This window comes from Octodon degus, unplaced genomic scaffold, assembly GCF_000260255.1.
Source record: "Octodon degus isolate 3935 unplaced genomic scaffold, OctDeg1.0 scaffold00002, whole genome shotgun sequence".
NCBI classification, from domain to species: Eukaryota; Metazoa; Chordata; class Mammalia; order Rodentia; family Octodontidae; genus Octodon; species Octodon degus.
Window position 1 is genome coordinate 4,839,774 of NW_004524578.1, and position 21,613 is coordinate 4,861,386.

General features: G+C 41.1%; 1 protein-coding gene and 2 pseudogenes across 2 annotated transcripts in view; all 3 read left to right on the forward strand.

Annotated features, from left to right (window-relative positions):
- The window catches only part of Lins1 (lines homolog 1), a 30,251-nt gene that overhangs the window by 4,711 nt on the left and 3,927 nt on the right, over positions 1 to 21,613 (forward strand). For both annotated transcript variants that reach the window (XM_004623449.2, XM_023709871.1), the window contains exons 2-6: positions 11,731 to 12,233; positions 12,327 to 12,416; positions 13,687 to 13,828; positions 15,896 to 16,486; positions 20,592 to 20,763. In XM_004623449.2, the coding sequence (XP_004623506.1) occupies positions 11,835 to 12,233; positions 12,327 to 12,416; positions 13,687 to 13,828; positions 15,896 to 16,486; positions 20,592 to 20,763 (1,394 nt within the window). In that variant the 5' untranslated portion in view covers positions 11,731 to 11,834. The remainder of the gene's footprint in view (positions 1 to 11,730; positions 12,234 to 12,326; positions 12,417 to 13,686; positions 13,829 to 15,895; positions 16,487 to 20,591; positions 20,764 to 21,613) is intronic.
- Positions 16,701 to 19,096, forward strand: LOC105741525 (annotated as a pseudogene).
- LOC101575864 lies at positions 17,346 to 18,405 on the forward strand (annotated as a pseudogene).

Below are 21,613 nucleotides of genomic sequence, written 5' to 3' on the forward strand. Positions count from 1 at the left end.
CTAGCTCTGCCGCTGAGTTCACTGGAATCTTTAGACGAGAGACATGAATCATTACAAGAGCCTATCTGACCTTTAACTTCATTGACTTTTTTTTTTTAACTGCTGAAATGTAATTTATAAGTTAATTTTAGAACATTTAATAATTATAGAATCAGGCAGTTTTGGACTTCAAAAAGGAGGAGACAGAGAATGAGATTAAAAAATACGTAAATAGTGATGAAGAACGCATGGTCTGAAAGTAGTCACAGAACGTCAGCAGCTCCGATAGTGGATTTGCTAGAGACAAAGAGTAAGAGCTGCTTCTTCTTTTTTTTTTTTTTTTTTGCAGTACCAGGGATTGAACTCAGGACCCTGCACTTGCCAGGCAAGCTCTTATTCTATTGAGCTATCTCCCTGGGCCAAGAGCTGCTTCTTGAGGGGCCTGGTCACCAGCCAGTCTCCTGCTCGCCATCGGGTGTGTTCAGGGTGGTATGGCCGTAGGCCCACAGGTTTGTCAATTAACGCCTTGTGTTCAGTGCAAGTTTTTCAGATCATTAGAAGATGGAGTTTTGTTATACCCCAAAAGCATCACTTTGCCGAGTTTCACAGAATGTGTTCCTAGATCCTCCTAAGGCGCTTCGTTGAGTTTCTGCTGTCAACTTTCCTCATTCTTAGATTATAATGTTTCGCTTCTTTAAAAGCAATTTAGATTGAATGGTTTTGTGGGGTTTGAGTTTTTGTTTTGTTTTATGGTGCTGGGGTTCTATATATGCTAGACAAGTGCCCTGTCCCTGAGCTATACTTCCAGTCCTAGATCATAGAAGACTTTGACATTATCATGACTATGTTTTAGCAGATACCATTTTCCATTCACTTAGATAAAAACAGATTCCCAATGGAATGGAAACTCTGATTTTACAACATATAAATGAAGTAATTCAGGGTAAATATTGATCAAGTTTAATTCATTTATGAATTAAATGACTCAAGTAGAATTGAATTTATTCGTTTAGTAAACAAGACTATCCTTGGAAAAATGCCCAAGCCCCAGTATGGTGATTCTTAGTTGGTCTCCTGAGAGTTGAAGGCTTATGGGATTTTCTTAGTGATATCCTAGGAATGAGTTAAGGCCCAGCGCCCAGCGGGCTTTATTGTGACCTCTTGCACATGGTGGCAGCGATGTTGAGCATTTTATTTTCTGCATGATAACCAATGTGGTTCTGGGACTGTTTAGGGTCCAGAGTGTAGTCAGGAGGACGAGCCAAATCCCATGCCGTACGATGGGGTCCCATCCTCTGTCTTTGTGGCCTAACCTAGCTCAGTTGTACTTCGCAGAAAGGGGAGGTGGGCTAGAGAGAGAAAGCTTGCTGTTGGCCTTGGTCCCAGCGTCCCAACACAAAGAACACCGAAGGGAAGGAAGCACACTGGCAGGTGTTGAGGTCCTACAGCGTAGCGCTTGTCTTGGTAATTTAAGGGGTTCTTTTCTTCACACTTTACCAGACCGCTTTAAGATGTGGCTTCAATGTGGGCTCTTTCTGTTGAGTTCATTGTCAGGTATAATGCAAAGACTAAATATGTGCCCAGTTCTGTACACTGTATTAATAATTTTCTGATGTCACATTTGTATTGTAATTGAAAATTCACAAGTCAAAAGTTACGTGGTTGTGGGAGCTGGCCATGTAATTCAGGGGGTAAAACACTCACCTAATATACGCAGCGCCCTACATTTGATCTCTAGTGCTGTGAAAAAAGGAAATTACAGGGTATTTTTAAATGTCTGAGATCAAAATAAAACTTGGGGTGTGGGAATGGTGCTCGGTGGTAGAGTGCTTTCCTTGTATGTGTGACGCCCTCCAATCCCCAGCACCAGAAAAAGATATGCATAAAAACTGTGTGACTAATTTTAAAATCATTTTCAACATAAACACTACTAAATTTATCTTCAGCTAGGAATACGTCCAACAAATCTAAGTGCATCTTGTGTATCAGGCACTGTGCTGAGAGCTCACGATGAGGGGAAGAAGCCACCCACAGCGCTTCGCGGGCTGTCAGCTAGCAAGGGACGTGCATAAGTAATGGCACTGGCAATTAAAATACAGTTGTTGCACATTCTGTGAAACAGCACTGGAATTGAGAGGCTGCAGGCACCCAGGAGGCCTGGCCTCAGAAGCTGTCACCAGCAAGGCAAAAGAAGTGTGGGTGGAAGAGCTTCCTAGACAGAGCAGCGCTGTGTCAGGGTCCAGATGCAGGAAAGAACCTGTTGAGGTGTCTAGAAGGAGTGCTGGCATGCACCTACTTCAGTTATGCAAATGTTTGCACCATACAAACCATTTGCCTTTTGCACACATTTAAGTGTGCACAGCTTTGCTGTAGTAGCAAAGTAGTTTTGTTTTTTTGTTAAAAACAAAAGCTGACAACCAGCCCTTACCTGTATGTGCAGAACTCCTGTAAAATGCTTAGTAAAATCTGGGTAGTGTCACTTCTATGGACATTCCCTAAATGCTACCCTGCTACTGGTGGCATAGTTGGGGTGTGGGGGCCCAGTGGACGTCAGGAAGGACATAAACTGATAAAGGGGAGTGAGTAAGTAAAGCTTGTCATTGAAAGGTGTTTTGTTGTTGTTGTTGTTGTTTTTAATGTATTTGCTACAAGGTCTCGCTGCACAGCTGAGACTCATAGTGATCCTCCTGTTTTCAGCCTCCCCAGCGCTAGGATTACAGGAATGCGCCGCCATGCCCAGACTCAGTGGCTGGCCCAGTGTGCCCTGGGGCAGGGCCAGCATGTCAAGTGGACCAGGGATCAACCCCTGGTACCCAAGCAAGCATTTAATCTGCTGAGCTATCTCACTGGCCCTAAAAGATTTTGTGAAAGACCATTTAACGCAGACTTGTAATTCAGAAACTAACACTAAGGTACGGCCAGATAGCTCAGCAGACTAAAGCACCTGCTAAGGCAAGTGCAGGACCGGGGTTCGAGTCCCAGCATGCCATGCCGGCCCCGCCCCCAAGGTGCACTGAGAGGGCGACTGAGACTGGGTGTGGTGGCAGGCGCCTGTAATCCCAGCATTTGGGAGGCTGAAAGCAGGAGGATCCCTTCCAGTCCAGTCTGTGCAGTGAAACCCTGTAGATTCTGTACTACATACATAAAAAAGAAAAAAGAATAAAAGAAACTAACACTAGAAAAGTTTTGCTTTTCTGTCTCTGCAGTAGAAGTTTTCTAGTTAAAAGTGCCCTCCACTAGAACAGTATGATAGTGACCTAGGAAGCCCAGATTCCTCAGCAGTCTTAACAAAGTGGACCGGTAAGTGGTTTGCAAGGTGTGGCCCAGTTCTCAGGCTCTCTCCAGACAAAAGAAATCGGAACTAGGGCTGGGGAAATGGCTCATTGGAATACGTGCTTCCCTGGCAAGCACAAGGCCCTGAGTTCAATCCCCAATTCTGAAAAAAAAAAAAGAAAGAAAAAGAAATTGGAATCTCTGGGGGTTCACCTATCATCTGTGTTCTAAGAAGCCTTCCAGGGAGTTCTGATGCTAGGTTTTTAGAATACTGGTCTAGATCATCACCAAGATTGTTTTTGCATTACAACTCTGACTTTTGAGGGGTAGGGATTGGTGCTGAGGATTGAACCCAGGACCTCAGTGTGCTGGCAAGCATAAACTCAGCTACATCCCCAGCATCTCAGCCCAATGCTATTATTCTGATTGCCCAGCACCACTCTGTGCAGTATTAGAAAAAAGTTATCCTTCGAGCAGTCAGGTAATAAAGCTATCTGGGAAAGGTATGCATAGGTATTTCTACTGATCCAGTCTATGTTAAGTGCTGTGCTTTCATTGTTATTCCAGACTTCAAAGAATAACTCTGCTTTATTCAATGTAAAAAATACAGGCTCTTTATGAATTTGTCAACAGCATTGGATTTGCTGAGACCTGCACCTACCCCATTGAACATAAACTGGAAGGCGCCCGGATGAGTTACTGGGAGCTTGGGTGGCACGACCTCTTGCTTTGGTGCTGTTTCCCAATTTTGAGATCGTGCCCTGCCCCCTCCAAGGCCCTGTATCTGCCGTTGCTGCTTGCTGCTTTCCTGACCAAGGATTAAATGCCCAGAAAGTATTTTACTTCATTTCCTTACAAAACAGGAAAAGAAGGTGCTATCTTTCTCAAACCGTGTTTATTCATTTCTTACAAACAATTTTACCTCATATGTACTAATGCAAAGGAAGTGCAAAGAAAGAGCTTGCTGGGCAGCCCCAGGAGTGGGTATTTCAGGCACGCCAGCATTTTACTTTCACCCTGTGAGCTGTGTGCTATCCTTGCACCCCTTGAGCAATGAGGAGATTGAGGCTTGGAGGGTAGTCTGGCCCCATGGTGAGTGTGGTGGAGCCATGTGACTCCAGCATCCAGGCTGTTGTGGAGATAGCACTCTAACAGGAAAATACTTTCAAATATTAAGTGTTTTAGCTATAACTGAGTTGCCAACCTTCTGCTTCATGCTAGAAGAAATAAATAAAGTTCCTGGCGATTATCAGAATCCCAGGGCAAGTTTAATAAGAGGACAATTTACGAACCCTTGGCACAGTCTTAAGAATTCTCAATGTCTCAGCAATAATCCGGGAATTGAAGATCCATTGTATTAACAGAGCCCCACCCGGGAAGATCGTACCTGAAGGGTTTCAGGCCTTGCAGTCTGCTTTTGCAGCCTTTGGTTGGCACTGATGTTGACCATTGTGTGAGCACCAATGCTTAGAAAAGTAGCAGGGGTAGTACAGCGCCCGGAAGATAGTAACCAAGGGTAAGGACAGCCTTAGCTCTGGGCACTGAGGGCACCTGCCTGCGCCCCTCTTCTCCTCCTTTTCCCCATCCTCCCACTAGCCTGTCCCCACGTCTCCTGGAGGGGCCAGCTGGGGCATTGCCAGTGGTAAAGAGCGAAACTAGCCAAGCAAGGGAGATTCCCAGCGCGCGGTGGGCTGTGGGGAGGATACCAGCCTTCCCTCTCACAAGTGAAGGAGCTGATGTTCACGAGTCAAACCAGGGACAGGTTGTTGTTTCCGGCCAACTTGCTGCTCTCTTGATGCGGGAGGGGGCCCGCCAGCCAGGAGGAAGCCTTCTGTGGAGTACCTAGCTTCGGCCTCGCCTTTGGAGTCAGTGTCCTCCCAGGCTCTGAGCTGACAGGAACCTGTTGTTGGCTTAGGTTGAAACCTCGAACTGAGCTATTAGCAAACTTCATGCGGAGTCCATTCATTGTTGACTGGGACGATAGATACTTTTCTCTTTCCAGAATTTAAAGAAAATCTAAATGAGGCGGTGACACTTTTTTACACCACATGAAAAGGAAAGTTAAATTGCTACCTGCTTGTTCCTTGATAATTTTGAAATTAGGTCATCAGAGAGTATTCCCTAACGAGTAGACTTAGACATTAAGAAAATATTTTAAACATTTTTTAGATACCATTCTGTTCCATTGTTGGCTAGAGATTTTTAAGATCAAAATTTGTTCTCTTGTATTTTCAGTAACATTCTGCTGTATACTAATGAAGTCCTATCTAGATTAATGCTAAGAATCAAAAGACTGGTGTCCATGACCGAAATTATTAGGGCTTGTTTGTTTTTTATTTGAGGCAGCTCCTGATGCACAAAGAGCTGCTGTGTAAACTTTACCTATCTCCCTCCAGTGGGGACATCTCGTAAAACTAGCACACTGTCACAGGCAGGATGTTGATGACAGCATAATCCACCAGCGTTACTCAGATGTCTTGTTTTACTTTTTCCACTTATGTAAATGTATACTTAGTCCGGGGCAGTGTTGTCATGCATGCAGATTTGTGTGTCTCCTGCCAGTTTCTTTATTGTAGGATCCCCGCACTTACCCTTCCTACCCGGGCCCAGTGTGTGGAAGGGCGCCTCCCCGCCAGCTAGTCAGCGCTAATCTTGTCTTCAGCCTTCATTTCGCCATTTTGTGAATTGAGTCATACAGGGAGTGTGCAGCCTTCTGAGATTGGCTGGTTCCCGTCAATAGAACCTTGACAGTCAGCCACGTTGTTCTTTCCTTTCTATGGCTGGAAGGTTTTGAATGGTACTAATGTGCCAGGGTTTGTTTAACCATTTCACAGAGTAATGGACAACGTGTATGGATTTCAGGGTAAGTAGCTCTCCATTTTTCTGGAATAAATGCCCAGTGCCAATTACCAGTTTGTATGGTAGACGCATGTTTACTTTTTACTTTTCAAGAGACGGCCGATCCCTTTTCTGTAGGAGCTGTGCCACTTCACATTCCCATCAATGCCATGAAGGAAACTAGTTTTGCCACCTCCTTGTCAGTATTTGGTGTCACTGATTTTTATTTGAACTAACCTGGTGGCAGTGTTTCACTGTACTTTTAATTTGCATCTTCCTGGTAGTTTATGTGGTTAGACATCTGTGTTTACCTGACGTCTCTGCATCCTGTTCAGTGGGATGTCTATTCATGTCTCTTACCCATTTTGATTTTTTTAATTACTATTATTTTGCATATGTGGTAGTGGAGGAATAAGCCCAAGGATGCTCTACCGTTGAACTACATTCCTAGCCCCACTGTTCTTTTTCAGACAGGGTCTTGCAAGTTACACAGCCTGGCCTCAAACCTGAGAGCCTCCTGCCTCAGCCTTCTAAAGCTGTGAGAGCACAGGCATGTGCCACTGTGCTCAGCCCTCATTCAATTATTTATTTTCTTGAGTTTTTGGGGTTCTTTAAATACTAGCCCTGGGTTGGATGTGCAATTTGCGAGTAGTGTTTTCGCTCAGTCTTGTCCTTGTCATTTCATTTGCCTAATAGGATTTTATTTATTTATTTATTTATTTATTTATTTATTTATTTTTTTTTTTTTTGTAGAGGAAAAGGTTTTAATTTTGTTGAGGTCCATTTTATTAGCTTTTATATTTAGAGATTGTGGTTTTGGTGTCAACGCTAACAATTCTTTGCTTGAAGACTTTCTGTTATGTTTTTCCTAGAAGTTTGATTGCGAATTTTTTGGCCATGAGCCATTTATTTGAGTTAATTATTGGAAACTTAAAGTAACTGTAATTATTTTATTTATTTTTTAATTTTTTTAAGGTATTTGGTACAGGGTTTCACTACACAGCTCAAACTTGTAGTGATCCTCCTGTTTTCAACCTCCCCAGTGCTGGGATTACAGGCATGGGCCACCACACCCAGATTTGGTCACCCACTCAGCACGCCCCACAGGGCAGGGCTGGAGATGGAACCCTGGTCCTTGCGCTTGCCAAAGCAGGCACTTAGTCTACTGAAAAATTATTTTAAATGAAGTAAAGTCACGGTCTCAGCCTTTCATTCATTGTGCTCTTGACCTATTGTGTAAGCTAACAAAATCGAATCTGTGAGTAGCCTGGCATTTAAAGAGGAGTGGGTGAGTCTGGTGGGCTACTGAAAGTAATTTAATATAAAAACCCAGTGAACTGGCCAGGTTCACTTAATGTTGCAGCCTTTCGTTACTGAGTGTCCTTAGGTGGGGGGATTTCTTCTTTGCGTTGGGCAACTTCATCGATGTTCTTAATTTTATATTTTGGGCAAGTGAAGACAGGCCTGAGGACAGTTCCTGTTTCACAGTATTGTGGGAGGAGGACAAGTCAGAGAGTAGGCAGTGTGCATTCAGCTTGCATTTTCTAAGGTCTTCTCACCTGCCCTCTGGACTTGAGGCCGCCAGAGGACGTTTGAGGAGCGCCTCAGCTCAGGCCATGGACTCTAAATTTGTTGGCTTCATACTGTGACTCCACCACTTCCCAAGCAGCTCTGTGACTTCACCTCTGCGTCGCAGTTTCTCGTCCTTAAAAGGGGAAAGTTGTCACGTAAGGTTGTGAAGTTCCCCTAGGGACTCGCTGCGACCTGTGTTGCGCACACAGTACCACAGTATGCACTGAAGGACGCTTGGCAGTTCTTCCTACAGCCCCAATTTTATGTGAAGGTATGTGGATGGCCTGTTGTTTTCATTATACGTGATTCTATGTATTAGGCAAAGAATACCAAATTTAAATATTTTATAATATTTTAAAAATAGTAGAAGCTTTAGACAAACTTCATCAAACTCAGTTTGATCCATGTTTGTACTGGATCAAATCAGAAAGAAGTGCCTCAATACTAGACATGTCCAGACCTTTTTATCTTGTTTTATTTCCTAAGTAATATAATGTAACAACTGTTTACACAGTACTTACATCCTTTTGGGTATTGAAGTCTTCTCGAGATTCTTTGAAATACACTGGGGCGTGCAGTGGGCTTAATGCAGCTGCCGTGCCATTCACATAAGGAGCTTGAGTATCTGCAGACTGTTTGTCAACGTGGACCCTGGCCCGGTCCCCTCTTGAAGCCCGAGGACAGTTTGTAGTTCACGGAGGCCCTGTGGGCTTCCAGGATGGAGTGTGCTCTCCCGGGTCAAGCAGCGCGTTCCGAAAACCCGGAAAAGAGCACTGCTCAGTCACGTGTCCTCATTAGACCTCCAGCTCTTTGCTTCTTTCTAGGCTAGACACTTCTCTCATTTATAGATAAAGCTTCCGGGCCCCCACAGTGCCCTCCCCAGACACCTGGCTCCTTCACGTCCCTACCAGCTTGTGGCTGGGGGTGAGCCTTCCTCCAGGCCAGCCTGCTCATGCAGAGTGCCACATGCAGATGTCAGAGCAGCCTCTTCAGGAAAAGGGTCAGCTCAACCCCACCCCGGCCCCCACCCTCCACCCCCACCCCCGTGTAGATATTGTATAGAGAATGTCTTTAAGAAAGACTTGTCTTTGGTCACAAGGAAAGCAGTCTTTTAAAACCTGTTACCTTCATCTTGTTACCCAACGGGCTCCTAGACATTTCTGATCCTGCTGTTTAGTTTTCCATTTAAATCTGTTTTTTTTTTTTCCCAATGCTGGGGATGGGACTCCTCTCTACATATGGGTGCAAGTTTAAAACCTTTCAGGCTTTTCTGGAGAAAGGTTGATAACTCTTCTCTTTATTGAGAAGAAATGTTATTATGATAACTAAAGCAGGAAAAAAACTAAGTACAGCGGAATTAGGCTTTGAAGTAGAATGCGAGAAACAGTTTTTGAACATTTTATTTATATGTTTGCAGTACTTAACGACTCCGTTCCTCTCAGGGAGTTGGCATGTTTATGTGACCCATAAAAAATGAGCACACATCAAAAATGTTACTTAGCTGATTTTAATTCTTTTTACTTGGCCTTCCCCTTTTCTTCCTCCCCCAGTTCCTAGTGACTGGAAGGACATACTAGACACTTTAGTGGATTTTATTTAGGTTATTGTAATAAGGAGAATGTTCCCTAATGGGAAATCGCTGAAAGAGGAGGGGCAGGCAGTAGGATTTTAGAGAACATGGATGAGAAATGGCTCTTTCTGGTTCTTTCTTACAATCTGAAGGGTGTGGTGCTTCTTAACCGTTGCTTCTCTCTGGCGCTACAGAAAAGTTTTAACATTTAGAGCAAGGTTTCTAATTATCTGTGTCAATTAATTATGTTGGAGGACCAGCCTGATCGCCCAGCGGGCCACAGCACCAGCTTAGGCAGAGTGCAGACACGGGGCTTCGATGCCTGTAATCCCAGTGCTAGGGAGGCTGAAAACAGGAGGATCACTACATGTCTGCTCTGTAGAGTGAGACCCTGTAGAACCAGTGCTAAGTTACATTTTAAAAATTAAAAAAATAAATCATGTTGGGTGCACACTTCAGCTTGAAAATAGAATTCAGAAAAGATTTCCAAAAGTTTTGTTCTTAAACTTGAAGTTTATAGGTTTCTTCATATTTCTGTCTGCAACGGGGGCTAACCCAGGTTATTTTGACCTGGTGGGTGATCAGCCATTAGAGTTCCTTAGAAGCGAAGTAGAAGGAAAAAGCCATCGGAAAGAGGTCATAGGTCAAGGCTAGGCTGGTGCTCCATACAGTGGGAGTGGGGCCCAGTGGGCGCGGTCAGGAAGCTGGAGATGAGCTGTGTTTACCCCTGGTCCTGGGAGGAAAGGGGCAGCGGTGGATGTTGTTCAAGACAAAATTGTAAGAGGACAGACTCAATCCATAAACAATGAACACATATCAAAAATGTAATTGAACTTATTTACTCATAGAACATCAAGCAAATGTCATAATGTATTTCGAGAAGAAAACTATGAATTTATGTGGAGTAAAGGAATATTACAGGGACCGAGGAGATGGCTCAGTAGAATAAGCGCTTCCCTGGCAAGCTCAAGGGTCTAAGTTCAATCTTCAGTTCTGCCAAACAAAACAAAAAATGAAAAGGAATATTACAGTGTTTGCAAAAGGAAGCAAAACTGGCTTTTCCCATTGGAGCAGGGTGTTCTTCCCTGTGACATGCAATTATGTGTATGTTTGTACATACAGTTATTTGCACTACTATCTGTCATCTATAGTTTGTTTTTTGGGTGGTTTTTTTTTTTTTTTTTTTTTTTTTTTTGGTGGAACCGGGAATTGAACTCAGGCCCTTGCACTTGCCAGGGAAGCACTTATTCTACTGAGCCATCTCCCAGGCCCCTAGTCATCTATAGTTAAAAGGTATAAAATAGCACAAAGCAATGAAAGGAGCAAAACCCCTATAGCACCGGATCATCCTCAAAAGCCCTAGTTTTTTTAAAAATAATTTTTATTCATTTTAATGAGAAAAAAAGATAAAATAGTGATGAAACAGTGTCCAAACAGGTTAGTAGGACATTTACAATAATTAATACATTGCATATTGTCGTTTTCAAAGTAGTTATTCAGAGGACAAGATGCAAACATGCTATCTTGTCTGAACAATATTAGTGCAAACTAGTCAATAATCACATAGTTATACCAAAGTCTTATAGTAACCACGTCCTTCCTCTGGTATCAGTGTACTAGTCAAGTTCCCACATTCTCTGCTTTAAAAGCCCTGTCTAGTCCTAAATATTCTACCCCCAATCCTGTTTTCTATCACTTTGAGGAGTGTGTGACAATCAGATTGTCTAAATACGTTGTTTTTACTTCATATTTTGTCTTTTTCTTAGGATAGTATTTCAAAATTTTATAACTCAGGTGATAACTGAGTGTTCTAATGTAATTGTAAGTTGGCACTTAATTAGCAGTAGCCATTAATTATATAGAGCATACAGAAATCTCACTTCAGGTTTTCTTCTTAACATTGGAGGTAAAGGTTAGTGAATTTGAGTCACCCCATTGGCCCTGAACTGGAACAGTTTTTTCTGTATGGGACATTTGACAAAATCTGCAGATATTTTTGGTTGCCAGAATTTGGTGTGTGAGGCAGAGTACTTTGACACATAGAGGGAGGAGGTTGGTTGTGTTACTTGGCGTCTTATAGTTCCCAAGACATCTTTCCCACTAAAAAATAAACAGGGGCCGGGGAGATAGCTCAGGAACATAAGCGCATGCCTGGTGAGGGCAAGGTCCTGAGTTCGGTCCCTGGTACAAAAAAGAAAAAGAAAAAGAATAACCTGATTCCAAATGAGGTTGAGAAGTCCCAGCACACCACAGAAAAGCCTTAAAGGAATTCTGCCATTTCTTTGTGATAAAATTAAAATAATTTTATGTTCCTAAATCTGTATGGAAGGCATATATTTCATAATGATGGTCTTAATATGTTTACTCTCATTGTCCATTTTAGAAATTCAGCAATAATCAGCTTAACTTTCACTTGAGACAATGACTAAGTGGTAATCATTGTATTTCTCTTACATATGGACTATTTATAATTTTAAAAACTATTTTTCCTGTTTTAGGCTTTATTGAAGAAACATGTTAGAGATTCATCCCATCTCTAAAATAGCAGTATTTACACCTTGGAATTGTCGGCCTTCTTATAAGGCGCATTTGGGAAATTAACATGAACGCTTTCTGTGAAGTTTTAGAGCAGTTGTATAAGAAGGTGCTTCTGGGAGCCACACTTCAAAGTGACAGCCACAATTACGCCTTCTATCTTAACCCCGCACTCTCAGATCAAGGCTACGCTACAGCCCCTTCCTCAGGATGGCTGGAGACCAGTGGGATGCAGAGTGCCTCTCAGCCACCCGCTGCCTCGGAGACTGCTGTTCCTGGGGCAGCCATTTGTGTCAAGAGAAACTCACAGACAAGCAGCGCCCAAGAGACAAAGCTCCTTCAGTTAACTGTGCTCCACGTGATGCTATCGAAGATACTGGCTGCGGAAACTGAGATGCATACAAAGGAGAAATACTGTGATATAACTAAAATTCTTTTACGGTCGAATGAGGTCGATTCTAAGTTGGTAATGCATTTATGTTTTCTAAGATACAGAGATGTAGAGTGAAAGTCCTAAAACATTCAACCGTAGTGATTCAGTGTATTTGCCTTTCTGTAGCTTTGCATGGTCCCAAATGCAGACAAGTTGTTGTCTCACATGGCTGCCAAGTGCCTGGCATTGCTTCTGTATTTCCAGTTGAAAGAAAAGGTAAGAGAAGTAATCAAGGGTGTTACTGTTTCTCTTGGGGTATCTTCAAAGTTGCTCTTTTATGTTTGATTTTGTTCCTTTAGATAAAGACCTTCCTCCTTTAATGAGCAGGTTATAGTCATGCAGCTATGTGACTAGGTCATTAGTTGAGTTGGTTGCTAAATGAAGAGTTGTATATAGTTCGATATGTGCATTAGAGTATTCAAAACAAAGAAATGGTCACAGGAAACTCCAAAGTGATGACTTTTGCTTTTATTTGCATAACTCTTAAAGGTAGTATTGTAATGTATAGCAACATAAACCTACAGTAATATAGTGTACAGTACAGTCAACAAAAATTACAGTTCTGTATTAACAAGGTGTACTGTACAGAAAAAGACATGGAGGCTCTGTAAACAAGATGCACAGAACTGTACAAAAGACAGGTTGTAAGTCAGGACAGTTGTCAAACAGGTCATTAAGCGAGGAGCACCTATGTTGGTATTAATAAAATATTTGCTCGCATAGTAATGTATAAATCCAAAACCATAAGGAATGAAGTAATATGACGGTTGCTAGTGTCAAGAATTACAGTCTTAAATATATTGTAGATCATAATAATTAGACTTTTGACGCAAGAGGTGGGTTTTAGGCCACAGCTTCGTTTCTCTCTCGTCAGTCGCACACCCTCCCTTCAAAGGGTTGGGAGGTGCTACTTGGGATCCAGACCCTTTTCACAGGTTTGATAGAAATCAGATCTACAAATGGTCTGTAGCATAACAAAAAACAATACAAACATACTCCAAGTCAGATTATTTTCTTAATCTCTGAACAAATTAATAAGCAAATCTGAGCATCTACTGACTTAACGTTTTTCTGAACTAAATGGTATATTTATAGTGGTGTGTTTGGGAAATGGAGCAAGTATAAAAAACAAAATAAAAAGCATACTTCATTATACAATTTATAAATAACACTGCTACTATTTTCATGTTTTCTTTTGGTATTTTTATAGCATACTGAATTTCTTGTTTTAAAGAATATTAGGATATTTCTGTTCCTTATTTGATCAAATTTTATCATGCTTTTTTAAGGTAAATAGACAATGTGTCATGCATTGTAGTGTGTATAATAGGTAATTTGTAACCATAATAAATTTTTTTTTTTTTTAAAATTTTTAGTAGTACATGGTTGCAGAACCTAACAATCGCATTCATTGTGGGACGTGGGCACGTACACGTAACACATCTTAATTCTTTTTTGCTACCCTTCTTTATTTCTTCACTTGTAGATACCATTAAGTAGTTCCTGGATTGTTTTTTGCCAAGACAATTTTTCTGAATACTCTGAGAATAATGAAGTAGTACATTGCCTCTGGATTCTTACAGCCGTAATGAAAGAAATCTTTAAGGACACATGTTCAGAAAAAACAGGTATGCCTACGTTGCCCCATACATGACTGTCATCTTGCTCCCAGGAATATTATATTTATAATGGAGAATAAAATGTACATTTGATTTCTTTTTTTTTAAATTTTAATTTATTTATTTATTTGGTACAGGGTCTTGCTACATAGCTTGGACTCGTAGTGATCTTCCTATCTCAGCCTCCCTGGTGCTGGGATTACAGGTGTGCACCACCACGTGTGGTTTCAGTGGCTGGCACAGCAAGTGGTGCTGGGGAGCAAACCTGGGTCTTTGCGCTTGCCAGGCAGGTGCTTAGACTGCTGAGTTATCTCTTAGCCCCCTAACTTCTCTTGAAGAATTTAAAACTGATGAATCTCCACCTATATTTATTTAAAAGAAGATCTTTTTTTTGTTATTAAGTTTACTGGTACAATTTAAGATATAATGATCACATTTATCATGTGGCATTTGTACCTGTCCATGACATATCTTGATTCCCCTTTTTTTCCCATTCTGTTCCCCTTCCTTTGACCCATTCTCCCCTTCTTATTTACAGAGCTTTGTTTCTTCATCTTTCTTTTCTCATTTTTTTCTTTTCCCCTCTTTCCTTTACTTCTCGCTACTCCCTAGTTCTCCTTTCCCTTTGAACAATTTCCTCCTATTGCTCAATATCTATTATACATTTCAACTCTCACTTTTGTTTTCAGTATCTCAACAGCAGAAACAGTGCAATACCTACACATTTGTTTGATTTATTTCACTTAAGAATATGGTTTCCTAGTAACACTTTATTATATATGTATTTATTTAGGGAAAAAAAAAGGCATCTTTTTTATCCATTCATCAGTTGATGGGCATTTGGACTGCTTCCAAGATTTAGCTAGGACACACTGTGTTGCTGTAAGCATGGGTACACATGTGTCACTGTGGTCTGATGCTTTTAATGTTTTAGGGAAGATACCAAGAAGGGTGACAATTCAATCAAATGAGACCTCTAATTTTAAATTTTTGAGGAAGCTCCCCCACTGATTTCCACAGTGGTTGCACCAGTCCACACTCCCACCAAGAGTGGAGAAGAGCTCCTTTTTCCAACAGTCTCACCAGGATTTGGCACTGGTTAATTTCTTGATGATAGCCATTCTTTCTGGAGTAATATGGAATCTCAGGGCCAGGGAGATAGCTCAGTAGAATAAGCGCTTCCCCGGCAAGCACGAGGGCCTGAGTTCAATCCCCGGTTCTGCAAAAAAAAAAAAAGAAAGGAAAAAAATATGGAATCTCAGTGCTGGTGATTCTGAACATTTTTCATGTATTTATTTGCCGTTTATATTTCTTTATCTGAGAAATATGTATTCGTGTCAGATACTCATTTTTGGATTTGGTCTTTAAATTTGAGGGGTCTGACTTTTTCAGTTCTTTGTATATTCTAGATATTAGTCTTTTTCCTGAGGAACAGCTACCTAAAATTTTTTTCCCACTCTGAGTTGTCTTTTTAATATGTTGGCTACTTCTTTGTTATGCAAAGGTTTTTTTAATAAGATGAGATCCCACTTGTTGATTCTTTGCATTATTTACTATGCGACTGCAGATTCATTCAAGAAGTTTTTGTCTGGAGTCCTTATTCTTTCTTCCAGGAGATTTAGTGTGTCTGTTTTAATATTTCTTTATTTTTTCTGTTTTAATATTTAGATCTCCAATCTATTTTTATTTTAATATAGTGTATAGCCACAGGCATGGGTCTAATTTTAGTCTTTCGCATGTGGAAAGCCAGTTTTTCCATCTCCATTTTAACTTCTTTTTAAAGAAAAAAATTAGATGGAAAAATTGAAGCTTTTCATTATTATATGTCTTTCATGGTCTGATATTATTTATGTTTGTAAAATGAATGGTAACCATAGTTCTTAGTTTTTGATCCATGTATTATTTGTTCTTGTTAGGGATAAATATCCAAGTATATGTTTATACTATATTTATAAAAATACTATATTTATACTATATTTACAAAAATTGAATTGTGATTTTTTTTTGAATTGTGATTGTACTTTAAGAAGCCTTTATTTTTTCTGTTGCTTATGATTACTATTCTTACTATTACAGAAATTCTAAAGCAATTCCTGGCTACTTTTGACACTACTTTTGAAGTATTCTACGAGTCCTTATTTTCTCAGCATTTTGAAAACCGTCAGGATCCTTTCAAGATAGTAAATAGCTTAGTAAGTTTCTTGGACTTACTTGAACTTCTAATAGCCTCCAGAATCTACCTGAAGTTACATTTCAAGAGCCAAAGGATTCTGTTTTTGAAACCGTCCTGTGTGCTAGACACTCTTACCTGGCCGATTCAAGCCTTCGTCAAAAGGAAATTGATCATATTTATCAAAAAGTGCCTTCTGTGGAAGGTGGGCGAAGACCTGTGCCGTGCGTCTGTGCCCGCCATGACGTCACCGGACCACCATGTAGATGTGGACATGCTGGCTTTAGCTAACGCTGTTTTGCAAACTGTGAGTCTGGGCTTGCTGAAGACATGGTCTACGCCTGGGAAACGGGCTTGCTTTGGAGGTAACGCAGTTCAGCCTGGATGTGGAGACCTCACCGGGCCGGACCATGTTTTCCTTCGAGCTGCAAGCTTAGTTACAGTGAAGTCCTTGGAAATCAAGTTTCGAGATTATTCCTCTGTGAATGAAATGAAAGGTAATTCTCTAGCCTGTTTTTTATATTATGTAAAATAATATATGATTAATTCATAATTATCAAATTATGGGACTAACATAATTTCCGTTAACTCAAGTTGTATCTTCTCCTAGTTATAATTTATTAAAAATTTCCCCCAGCAAAGAGAAAGCTGAAATTGTTCTTTTTTTTTTTTTATCTTTTTGGTGGCCCCGGAAAACTGAAATTGTTACAAATGTGGACAGCTTTTTGTGGGGCACACTGAATGTAGATGGCACAATAAATGACTTAGGTTTAAAAGTAAGTCACTGTTGAGGAGCTAGAGACAGCCGTTCAAAGTAAAGCAAGATTTCATTTCCAAGCTGGAAAGCCCATTAGGACCGGCGGGGATGTTCCCCAGCGCTCCTCAGGCCTGCGCGAGTCCACCATCTCCCTCCACAAGTAGCTCACGGAAAGCGCCCGTGAGTGCAGCCCTTAAAGATTAAGGAAAGCAAGGTTTTCATTTAATTCCCCTTGCAGTGCAATAAAACGTCTTAAAATGGAGAATGAAGAAAGTGATCAGACTTTTTCAGAGAAACCAGAAACAGAAGAATACTACAGAGTTTCAAGAAAGTTTTAAACACGTAGATCGTGAATCTGAAGAACGGACATACTGGAAAAGTACTCGCAAGAATATCCACGCGTGTGAATCTGAGTCTCTTGGTACTGTGTCGAGCAGTGTTCTCCAAAATGATTTTGTGCATGAGAATCTTAAACAAGGGTTAAAGGAAGAAAAACTAAACTTGGTGAAGCAGGTACAAGAGAAGGGAGACGGGAGGTTGGGTAAGGCGCATGCGCGAGAAGGCCTGTCTGCCCGACCTTCAGCAAAGCGGCTACCATATTCTCTCGGGCGAACGTCGTTGGGCTGTCGGCCTGGGTCTTGCAGCCGCAATGGATTCAAGTCCGAAATATGGCAACTTTGAAAGACATTACCAGGCGACTAAAGTCAATCAAAAACATCCAGAAAATTACCAAGTCTATGAAAATGGTAGCAGCAGCAAAATATGCCCGAGCTGAGAGGGAGCTGAAACCGGCGCGAATATATGGAATAGGATCTTTTGCTCTATATGAAAAAGCTGATATTAAGGTAACTGAAGACAAAAAGAAACACCTTCTCATTGGTGTATCCTCGGATGGAGGACTTTGCGGTGCTATTCATTCCTCAGTTGCTAAACAGATAAAGAATGAGGTGGCCACACTCACGGCAGCTGGAAAAGAGGTTATGCTGGTTGGAATTGGTGATAAAATTAGGGGCATACTTTCCAGGACTCATTCTGACCAGTTTCTGGTGACCTTCAAGGATGTGGGAAGAAAGCCCCCTACTTTTGGAGATGCGTCCGTCATTGCTCTCGAATTACTCAATTCTGGATATGAGTTTGATGAGGGCTCTGTCATCCTTAATCGATTCAGGTCTGTTATCTCTTATAAAACAGAAGAAAAGCCCATCTTTTCTCTTAATACCATTCAAATGCTGAGAGCATGAGCATCTATGATGACATTGATGCTGATGTGCTGCAGAATTACCCAGAGTACAACCTGGCCAATATCATCTATTACTCCCTGAAGGAATCCACCACCAGTGAACAAAGCGCTAGAATGACGGCGATGGACAATGCCAGCAAGAATGCTTCTGAGATGATTGATAAATTGACTTTGACATTCAATCGTACTCACCAAGCCGTCATCACCAAAGAGTTGATTGAAATCATCTCTGGTGCAGCAGCTCTGGATTAATGAAAATCAAGTTCCATCCTCACACAAGAGGTAAAGAAGAAAAATTCAGCAAGCTGATTTTGTTTAGAGCTTACTACTGTCTTGGTCAGAAGAAATGTGGTCCATTGTTTGAATTACTACAGACAGATGTTTATAAATACCTTACAATAAACAACTTATAATAAGAAAAAAAAAAAAAAAGAGAGAGAGAAGGGAGACGTCCTTTGGAGGCTAAACATAGTCAAAATGTATAGACCAAAGAATGACCTGTCTCAATTACAGCTGTTGATGCAGAAGTGGAGAAGCTGTAGCTAGCTGCTGCCTCACGAGCTGCATCAGCTGTGTCTGCAAGGAACAAGACAGTAAGCCTTACTGAACTCAGACTATTACAGGCTGGACAGTAAACTGCTGCACTACAGCAGAAGTGAGGAAGACTTCATAGGTGTTTAATTCATAATGTTTATTCTCTTTTTCTTCTCTTCACATTTTTTGCAGCACTAGGGGATCAGAGCTAGGCGCTTGCGTGCACTCTGCCACTGGGCCATACTCTGGTTCCTCTCCAGCAGATCTCTGAGAATGGCCACTTAATGAAGAGATGCTTAGACACGTTAAAGGGAAGATGCTGGCCATTACAGCAGTGGTGGCGAGCCTGTGGCACATGTGCCATGGCAGGCTGCTTGTGTCAGTGACACTGCAGAAAGGTTCGCCAGCAGCGCACCAGGGTTCAGAGTAACGTGTTTCAACCATCAATTTAGGGCCCTATAAGACATGAATTAAGTCCTAAAATGAAATACAGCATTTTGAATAGACTTACCAAAGAAAATACAACATTAAAGAAAAGTTTAAAGGTAGATTTAGTGGCATTTACCTTTTTGTAACCCGGAAGTATAGGAGCTGACACAGAAAGATGAAAAGTTTGGGCCCTGCCTGGGCAGCTTGCCAAGACCCTGCCCCCACCCCAAAAAAGTTTAGGAATATAGTAAAGACCCTGGGGTCAGTCTCCATGGATGAATGGGCTAGGGACATAGTTCTACGTGAAGGCCCCATTCTGTCCACGCACAAACACCAATTTATAGCGTGTTTTAAAAAATTTGTGGACACTCCTGGGAACTAGTTTTAATACATTGTTTTGGTTTCTTGTGGCAAAAAGTCTTATTTGCAGTGTTTAAAAAAGAGTCCAGTCTGGTGACTGCCTAAACCTAAACTGCTCTAAAAGTTCTCACGGAAGTTTGTGAACCTTGTTTTACTCATTTAGTGCCTTTTGTCATCTGCTGATCTCCAACAACAAATAAAAAATAAAAATAAGGCACTGCTGTGCCATCTCAAAGGGGTAGAAGCTAATTTCTATTCAAGTGTTTGTAGTGTTTTATCTACTTTATCATTCATTTTAGTCGTGCACCTACTTATGTAGATTATTGATAACCATAAATTGAATTGGATATATAAGAAGATATATACTGCATTTTCAGAAGTTCAGAGAATGCCTTAAAAAGTGGGATTTTCAGTATAGGTGTTGAGACAGATATCTCCTACTGCACGGATGAATGGTAACGTCTCAGACAGGCAGCAGACACTTTGCATGGAAACTTTATAAAGTGTCACAAGCAGCTTCCCAAACTGTTTTGGATATCATTGAATTTTTAATAACTACCTATTACTTGTTCTGTGCAAGTATAATTTGCAACACTAGGTGGCATCTGTTGTATAATTTAGAGTTATAATTTACGGTCAAAGTCAAAGTGCTTTTTTTTAATTATTATTTGTTGAGAAACAGCAATGAGACAGTTTCAAAATCGATTAATAGGACAGTTTCAATAATTAATACATTGCATATTGTTATCTTCTTAGTGGTTATTCATAGTACAAGATGCAGACATGATATCCTATCCAAATACTATTAGTACTACTTTCTCTTAATTCAATGAGAAGATTTTTTTGGCTTAACAGTAGTACCTTCTTTTAATAAATATTTTTGCTTTTACAGAAATATTTTTCTGTTATTTTAAAAACAAAACCTTTTATGGTTTGGGTTTCATTATTTTCTTTAGTAATAGTTGTAGGCAATGAACAGATACCTGGTTGTGGTTCATTTATTGATACTGCTTTTGTCAAGAGCTCTAGTAACATTTGTTTCCCAGACTTACTGTAACTAGTTACTCAGCAGCGCTGAGGACACGATCAGTACATTTTGAATGAATGATTTTCATTAAGTCACTTTTCCTGAGCCTCAGTTTCTTCATTTGCAAAACAGAGATCATCCCAACTCACAGGACTTTTTGAAGGTCCAAATTGTGCTCGCCTACTCTAGACCCTTGAAGTATTACCGTATTCATGAATGTTGTCTAAGACACTTTGAAATTTGCATTTTTCAAAGCTGACCTGCAGAGGTTCATGTCTGAGCTACTGACCTTCTTAAAGCCTCACCTTCAGCCCTCTGGGCAACCGCACAACCCGTGTGAATGGCTGTCGGGGGTCTTCATAGAACAAGACGACGATCTGCTGGAGGCCGCCAGCGCGTTACTGAGCATCTACCTGAAGGTGGTCAGGTCAGTGGATTTGAAGTCATTGTCAAGCTTCCTGGCAGCCAGAAACATGGAAACAGTTCAGGAAATGTGCCAGGCACATCACTGACCTTCTGTCACTGGGGGAAAGTCTTGCGGCTTGCTCCTAAATCCCAGCTCCTCTCTGTAACCCGACCTTACTTAGAAACAAGATTGCACTTACATTAGTAGCAGTGTTTGGCTTCTTGGCAGTTTAGGGATGATAGAAGCAGCTTAGAGTCTGGCAGCTCGCATCCCTCTTTAGCCTCCACCTGTGTGACCTGTGTGACCAAGGGTGAGCGAGGATGCTCTTCTGAGTCTCAGCTGATGTTGGAGACCAGTTTTCCACCTCCAAGACTTGCTTTTCTCTGAAAGGCTTCTATAAGTTGACTTTTGTCTTTGTAAAGTGAGTACAAACGTACAAATGATCAAAGGTGCTGCTGCAGATTTTCCCTGTATTACATAGCCACCTTTGGGCTACTACCTTCTTAAGGCATTTATCTGAAATTAGTTATGAAGTTATGTGACTGGTGATATATATATATGTATGTATATAATATATGGGCTTTGTTTCTGCTTAAAATGGCTGTACACACAGCAATATCTTTGTGTAGCAAATATCTATAATTGCTTCTGAAGTTAATCACTAATGACCTTCTCCGCTATTCCTGCTTTGCTTTATTAAAACCCTGAAGTATTTGCTTTATTTCCACTTCTCTCTTGGCTGGGGAGAAAGGGTTTTCTTACTAATGACTGGTGGTGCAGCGTTGTGCTGCCGGTGCTTACTGCGTTAGGACTCTTCTGGCAGGGGCTGCCCTCACACCGTGAGGGCTTTAGGCCAGTTGGAAAGAGCATG